Raw genomic sequence first — 8,135 nt, 5'->3', positions numbered from 1 at the left:
CTTCCCCTTCCCGCCCGCTCCCCTTTTCCCCTCAGTCGCCTCGCGCCTGCAGGTAAGCCTAAAAATTTTCCCTGCGTCCCCGACTATGGCTTCCATTTCCACTTTCGTCTTCTTTCTTAGCCGGCTCGGGTCCTAGTCACGAGCCCCGGTCTCGCGTAGTCCCGCGTGAGCGCTTACCACCTCACTGTGCCTGGCCGGTCATTCACGCGAGGCCGTGGCTCTGGCGCGGCCTAGTAGGCCTCGCGCAAGGCCTGTTTCCCCCTCCCCCCGCCTTTTCCCGGTGGCGGCTGCGCAGGAGTCAGGGAGGGCGCGCGCGCGGTAGGGGGGGCGGCGGTGGATTTGTTGGTTGTGGGGGGTTGGGGGAGGCGATGGCCGGCTTGCTGGTCGGGCGGGTGAGCGCGGCTCCCCGCGGGGGTCAGGCGCTGGCGCAGCCACACGAGGAGGCGCTACTAGTCCGGCCCCTCCCCCTGTATCGCAGCGCCCCCCCTCGACCGAACCGTTTATTTTTACCCCCTCTTCTTTTCTGGTCGAGGGAGGGGGGGCTTTTTTTCTTAAGTGGAAAATGCTTGGATGACCGAGGGGAGAGTGGGCTGCGGAGTTAAGGAAAGGGTAGACGGGCTCCCAGTTGCCGAGTTAATCAGGACGTTTCTCCGGGTAACGAATTTTTAAATTACAAAATGCCTGCGGGTGTAAACCCAGACGGAGCTATTTATGGAAGGAGTATTGGACAGCAGTATTAGCAGCTGGATTGCTGGAATGGGGTACATTTATCTTGACCTAGTCAGGAGGGAAATTTGACAGATTTCTTGGATTGTTTAGATGGTTTGGAGTTAAAAATGCATCTTTGTACTTTATCTCAAGAAATGGCTTCAAATAGGTTTTCTGGTTGTTTTTTTTTTTTGCCTTTTCGAAGTTGCGTTATTGTAATATTTGTAAAGGGCTTCTTATTACATCTGCAAGGGGATAAGGAATTAAACTGCCAGATTTTTACCAGACCTTATTAAAAAAAGAAAGTCATTTTTACAGACCTAACGCTTCTTTCCCCACCAAGCACTATTTTTCCATGAGTGAAAAGTGTTGAATTCTGGGATTTTGCCAGCAATTAATTGTATTCTGAAAAAGGGGAAATGATGTGCTTTGGGGATGCACTTATATAATCACTTACATTCTTGGAGTAGCCAGAGGACAGTTTGCCATATACAGAATGGTGTGACAGCCACTTAAGCACCTAAGATATTTAGGGTATGGGCTTTGTGTTAGAGGAAAGTTAACACAGTGGCTGGTTTTGTGAAGGAGGAAATGTAGCTGTGGGAGGAGAGAGATGACATGTTGAGTTTTAAAAGGATGGATACTTAAAATGTCACTGGGGACATTCTACAACTTGGGAGACGTCCTTTTTAAAGCTGTCACGATTAGGTGCTAAAGGAGGTATTGAAGGCAAAGGCATATCCAAAAAAACCAAATTTTCTTTCTACACATAACTAGTAATTCTAAAGCAGAAATGTTAGGAACAATATTAGGAATTGTTTCATAGGTGGGAAAAGGGCCATCCTGTATAGGAAAGGTACACTGCTGTTGTTCCTGAAAACAAAAATAAAATTTTAGCAGTGCCAATTTTATTTTGATTGTTTTCTTTGGAAGGAAATTTAAGATTTAACAGACTTGAAATAAAAACTGGATGGTAGACACAAAAGCAAGGAAGACATCTCAAATCTGAATAACAAGTTGGGTTGGAAGAAGGAAGAGGAGAAAAGGACTCAAGTGTACTTAACGTATTGAGTCATTTTCTGAAGGGGAATATGGAACCCTAGCCTGCATGGAAGGCATCTCAGATAATGTCTTTTCAGTGAGGATGTTGATCTAAATCTTTTAGAAATCATTTGGTGTTAGGCATCAGCATTTGAAATCTATAATGTGGGATACATCTCAATTTCCTTATCCAGAAATTGCTACTACGAAGAAAATTTACATGTGTTCTCTCTAGTTTTCAACTTAAACTGCTCCCCAGCAGGGAGACAAAAGGTCATTTCCCCTCACTGTAGTTAGTTGGAAGTTTGCTCTCATGATTTCCAGGTGTTTCTGAATTCTTTGAAGCTTTTTCTGCTGAAGGACAAGTGGTGCATGTTCAGCAGTTCCCTTAGAACCATTGCCAATTGAGGGAACCTTCTTCATCCTGAGAGTCAGCGGAAACCCTATCATTAATGAGAGGAACTGGAAAGTTGCCTTCTATACTCTGTAACAGAACCTGAACTGTATATTTTGTCATGCAGTTGTGCTTGGTGTGTATATAAGTCTGACATACTGTCATTTAAGGAAAAATGGAAAGTAGAAAATACTGATAAAGTGAAAATAATTTGGGAAATAATAATCCTGTTGTTTTTCTCCTCTGATTTTGGTCATGTTTGCATTTTAGTTTTTGGCTTTCACCCCCTACCAGTGACCAAAGACTTGACCACTCAAAGTCCAGCTCCCCAGAACACTGCTCGACATGGACACCGGTGTGATTGAAGGTGGATTAAATGTCACTCTCACCATCCGGCTACTTATGCATGGAAAGGTATGCTCCAGCTTGGGAAATTGGGTCATAGTAACTGCTAGGGGAGGGGCCAGGAAGAACAGACATGCATCTTGGAGCTCATCAGATTAGCACTGTGGGGCATCTGGCTTTAGCACATTTCCCTAATGGAGTAGATGTGAGTGTAGTGGGAAAATGGACAGACTTGACTAGGAAGCTCCACTGAGCAGGAAAGGCTTAATTAGAGGCTGGAGCCAAAACCTGTCTCATACCTGGATGGTAGGGTTTTTCTTATGGAGATTGCTTATAGTAAGTCCAATCCCCCCAATAAATCTTGAAATCTTTCCATTCCTTTGGGGTAATAATTAGCATAGATAGCAGTCTGTCAGCTGGACAGTTAAAATTCATTTTCGTAGTGAATACTTCATTAGAACATGTAGAGAAAGGAAAAACAAAATATGTTTTTAAAAAGAAATACTTTGGGGTTTCCTCTTACTGATGTTAGTTTTCTGCATTGCAGGAAGTTGGCAGTATCATCGGAAAGGTAAGATAATTTCACTTCAACTTTAATTACCATTTAGTTGTTCTGGATTGAAATAGCAGTTGGAGGCCGGGCGCGGTGGCTCAAGCCTGTAATCCCAGCACTTTGGGAGGCCGAGGCGGGCGGATCACAAGGTCAGGAGATTGAGACCATCCTGGCTAACACGGTGAAACCCCGTCTCTACTAAAAAAAAATACAAAAAACTAGCCGGGCGAGGTGGCGGGCGCCTGTAGTCCCAGCTACTCGGGAGGCTGAGGCAGGAGAATGGTGTGAACCCGGGAGGTGGAGCTTGCAGTGAGCTGAGATCTGGCCACGCACACTCCAGCTTGGGCGACAGAGTGAGACTCTGTCTCAAAAAAAAAAAAAAAAAAAAGAAATAGCAGTTGGAGCTCATGCTTGACTTTTCCTTTACAGAAAGGAGAATCAGTTAAGAAGATGCGCGAGGAGGTAAGTTATGAAAGACTTTGAGATTGTTAACTTTGGGAAGTAACAAAACCTTTAAAACAAGTGCAAATTCTTTTTCAGGAATTAGGGAGGAAAGTCTCAATAAGGGAAATATGTATTTTTTTCCAGCCTGGTTATCTGTAATGACAATCTGGGAAGTGTTTTTTTTTTTTTTTTTCCCTATTCGGGAAGTGTGGTTTTGACAAGTCATAGAATTCATTCAAGACCTAAGGCAGCTGTTGTAGGCTATATTTGAGGATAGACATGGAGCAGCAGTGTTTGGAATGATGCTGACTTTGCTTTGCATCAGGATCGTGTACATTGGCAGTTCCTTGTCCCTTTTACAAGGGACTGTAGATCCTGTACATACTCAGATCTTACTTGTCTCTTTAACTTCGTTTGGCTCTTGTTTCCTATCTAGAGTGGTGCACGTATCAACATCTCAGAAGGGAATTGTCCTGAGAGAATTATCACTTTGGCTGGACCCACTAATGCCATCTTCAAAGCCTTTGCTATGATCATTGACAAACTGGAAGAGGTTTGTTGTCTCCCACTCCCTCATTCTTCGTTTTTAAGTGCTTCCAGAGAGCTTGTTGATTTTCTAAGAGCTTTTTAAATTTAAGGACAAACTGGACCATGAGACTCCGTAAATGGGTTCTTAGCTTCCGGTAGCCTGCCACAAAATTCAACCATTTGTAGGTAAAAAAGAGTCACTTGAGGCTGGGTGTGGTGGCTTGTGCCTGTAATCCTGGCACTTTTGGGAGGCTGAGGCGGGCACATCACCAGGTCAGGAGTTAAAAGACCAACATAGTGAAACCTCGTCTCTACTGAAAAATACAAAAATTAGCCAAGCATGGTGGCGTGCGCCTGAAATCCCAGCTACTTGGGAGGCTGAGATAGGAGAAACGCTTGAACCCGGGAGGTGGAGGTTGTGGTGAGCCGAGATTGCACCACTGCACTCCAGTCTGGGCAACAGAGCGAGACTCCATCTCAAAAAAAAAAGTCACTTGAATCATCAAAACAGTTTGAGTTTTGCCACGGGCTTAATGTAAATAATTTGCATGAAAAGCATCTGTTGAAAGTATGCCATTGCTTTGGTAAAAGGCTTGAGTATACACCAAACTGATACGGTTTACGGTTTACACAAACAATCTTCCAATCCTGATGCTCTTAGGTTAAAAAGTCAATCTGCTAACGTTGTGTCAAAATTACACTTGTTGGGAAGAGACCTAGGTTATCAGAATTAAAATACTCAACAGCAGAGGTTTTATCAAGAGGAAGTTTTTTCCCCGCCAACCTTCAGAGGCTGAGCTATTGTCCTGGGTCTTGTATCAGTCCCTTTCTCTCCCCCTTCTGCAGTAATGCAGCTAATCGTGCAATTGATGACACAGGCAGAGGAGTGCTGCTTCCTTGGTGATGGGTACTTAAACGGTGCCTGACATCTTATCCTTGCCAAGATTAGAAATGTTATCTTTTGACCCCCAGGGTCCAGAACTAGAAGTTCTAGAAGTCCAGAACTCATGGCTTAAAAAACACGTTTTATTCTTGTTCAAGTTCAGGAATGAACTTGAAATAGTTTTTTGTTTTTTTTTGTTTTTTTTTTTTTTTGAGACGGAGTCTCGCTCTGTCGCCCAGGCTGGAGTGCTGTGGCCGGATCTCAGCTCACTGCAAGCTCCACCTCCTGGGTTCCCGCCATTCTCCTGCCTCAGCCTCCCGGGGAGCTGGGACTACAGGCGCCGCCACCACGCCCGGCTATTTTTTTGTAGTTTTTAGTAGAGACAGGGTTTCACCGTGTTAGCCAGGATGGTCTCAATCTCCTGACCTCGTGATCTGCCCATCTCGGCCTCCCAAAGTGCTGGGATTACAGGCTTGAGCCACCGCGCCCGGCCTTGAAATAGTTTTTATACATCATAGTATTCAATTAATTTTTTCTTTTGAGGCAGAGTTGTGCTCTTGTCACCCAGGCTAGAGTGCAGTGGTATACTTGTAGCTCACTGCATCCTCCCAGACTCAAGTGATCCTTCTGCCTTAGATTCCTGAGTAGCTGGGGCTACAGGTGCATGCCACCCTGCCTGGATAACTTTTTAAAAACCTTTTCTTGTAGAGATGGGAGCTTGTTATATTTCCCAGGCTGGTCTCAAACTCCTGGCCTCAGGTGGTCCTCCTGTCTCGCCTCCCAAAGTGTGGGGATTACAGAGGTGAGCCACCATGCCTAGCGTGAACTATTTTTTTTTGTTTGTTTTTTGAGACATGGTCTTGCTCTGTTACCCAGGCTGAAGTACAGTTGTGTTACTGTGGCTCATTGCAGCCTCAGTTTCCTGAACTCAAGTAGTCATCCCACCTAAGCCTCCCCAGTAGCTGGAACCACAGGCACGAACCACCATGTCTGGCTAGTTTACGTGGGTTTTGTAGAGACTGAGTCTTCCTGTTTTGCCCAGGCTCATCTTGAACTCCTGGTCTCAAGCATTCCTCCTATCTCAGCCTCCCAAAGTGCTGGGATTACAGGCACTAGCCACCAGGCCAGGCCTTTAAAAAAAAAAAAAAAAAAAAGCATTGTAAGCTGGAATACGAACTGTTTATTTATTTATTTTATTTATTTATTTTTTTTTTTGAGACAGAGTCTCGCTCTGTCACCCAGGCTGGAGTGCTGTGCCCGGATCTCAGCTCACTGCAAGCTCCGCCTCCCGGGTTCACGCCATTCTGCCTCAGCCTCCGGGGTAGCTGGGACTACAGGCGCCGCCACCTCGCCCGGCTAGTTTTTCGTAGTTTTTAGTAGAGACGGGTTTCACCGTGTTAGCCAGGATGGTCTCGATCTCCTGACCTCGTGATCCGCCCGTCTCGGCCTCCCAAAGTGCTGGGATTACAGGCTTGAGCCACCGCGCCCGGCCGAACTGTTTATTTCTTAACCAAGGAATAAACATGTCCTTGTCTTTAGGGGTCTTAACTGCTTAAGCAGTTTTCAGATCTCTAGTTACCAGCCTAGAGATTAGGCTAATAAGTGACATTTAAACCACTTAATCTTCAGAAGGCTAAATTTAACTAGATTAAAAGCATGACTTTTTGGATGCAGCATGTGTTTATCGGAAAGAGTATAGGCTTTGAACCAATACAGTCAAATCTATGAGTTTGTTTTGTTTTGTTGAGATGGAGTTTTCTCGTCAGCCAGGCTGGAGTGCAATGTCGCGTTCTCGGCTCATTGCAACCTCCGACTCCTGGGTTCAAGCAATTCTCCTGCCTCAGCCTCCCGAGTAGCTGGGATTACAGGCGCTCACCACTACGCCTGGCTAATTTTTGTATTTTTAGTGGAGATGGGGCTTCACTGTGTTGGCCAGGCTGGTCTTGGATTCCTGACCTCAGGTGATCCACCGGCGTGAACCACTGTGCCCTGCCTGTTTTTAGTTTTCTAACAGGGTAGAGTTGGTGTAAATAGGGTTGTATTGTTTTATATCTACCTTTTTTGTTTTTTGTTTTGTTTTGAGATGGAGTCTGATTCTGTTGCCCATTCTGGAGTGCAGTGGTGTATTCTCAGCTCACAGCAGCCTCTTCCTCCTGAATTCAATTCTCCTGCCTCAGTCTCCTGCGTAGCCTGGACTACAGGCGCATGCCACCACACCCAGCTAGTTTTTGTATTTTTGTAGAGACGGGCATTCATGTTGGCCAGGCTGGTCTTGAACTGCTAACCTCAGGTGATCCGCCCACCTCGGCCTCCCAAAGGCCACTGTGCCCGGCCTGTTTTATATTTTTTCTTAATATTTGATTTGATTTTTTTTTTTTTTTTTGAGATAGTCTCACTCTGTTGCCTAGGCTAGAGTGCAGTGGCACAATCTTGGCTCACTGCAGCTTTGCCTCCTGGGTTCAAGTGATTCTCCTGCGTCAGCCTCCTGGGTAGCTGGGATTACAGGTGCCAGCCACCATGCTCAGCTAATTTTTGTATTTTTAGTAGAGATGGGGTCTCACTGTTGGCCAGGCTGGTCTTGAACTCCCTGACCTGATATGATCCACCTGCTTCAGCTTCTCAAAGTGCTGAGATTACAAGCATGAACTACGGTGCCTGGCAGTATTTGATTTAATTTTGACATCACCTTTTTCCCCATTGCCTAGCCAATGTAACTGCAAAACAGATTATCACTTTTATCCCTACCAAGTACATTCCTTCAGGGTGAAGGAAAATATATTTATGGCTAATTCTGAGGAATTTTTTCAAGAGCTTTTATCTGTACATCAGACATAGTTTGAGAGGGGCATAGTATTAGAACTTTTGTCTATGATGGGTTATGACCTCACATGTCCTTACAAGATCAAGGGTGAGTGGTTCTTTAATGGCAGTTACTGGTTTCCAGGGATCTGCTTATCCTGGTGTTCTTTCTTTCTGTAGGACATAAGCAGCTCTATGACCAATAGCACAGCTGCCAGTAGACCCCCGGTCACCCTGAGGCTGGTGGTCCCTGCTAGTCAGTGTGGCTCTCTCATTGGAAAAGGTGGTTGCAAGATCAAGGAAATACGAGAGGTTAGTGACTTTTGTGCTCCTTTTAGAAATGTTAAGTATTTGTTCCAGATTGGCTCTTTGTATGGCTGGGAAAAGTTAGCAGTGAGATGAAGATTTTTGTTGAAGTAGCAGTTCTGGAGGATTACAAT

The 8,135-nt window shown here is 45.1% G+C and overlaps 1 protein-coding gene across 3 annotated transcripts in view; it reads left to right on the top strand.

Annotated features, from left to right (window-relative positions):
* Positions 1-8,135, top strand: part of PCBP2 (poly(rC) binding protein 2) — a 28,784-nt gene continuing 20,649 nt past the window's right edge. For all 3 annotated transcript variants that reach the window (XM_011930511.1, XM_011930510.1, XM_011930509.1), the window contains exons 1-6: positions 1-52; positions 2,414-2,557; positions 3,036-3,059; positions 3,471-3,503; positions 3,922-4,038; positions 7,876-8,007. In XM_011930511.1, coding sequence (XP_011785901.1) covers positions 2,489-2,557; positions 3,036-3,059; positions 3,471-3,503; positions 3,922-4,038; positions 7,876-8,007 — 375 coding nt within the window. In that variant the 5' untranslated portion in view covers positions 1-52; positions 2,414-2,488. The remainder of the gene's footprint in view (positions 53-2,413; positions 2,558-3,035; positions 3,060-3,470; positions 3,504-3,921; positions 4,039-7,875; positions 8,008-8,135) is intronic.

This window comes from Colobus angolensis, unplaced genomic scaffold (assembly GCF_000951035.1).
Source record: "Colobus angolensis palliatus isolate OR3802 unplaced genomic scaffold, Cang.pa_1.0 Scaffold87, whole genome shotgun sequence".
NCBI classification, from domain to species: Eukaryota; Metazoa; Chordata; class Mammalia; order Primates; family Cercopithecidae; genus Colobus; species Colobus angolensis.
Note: the sequence above shows the minus strand (reverse complement) of the source record. Positions and strands in the feature narration are given on the sequence as shown.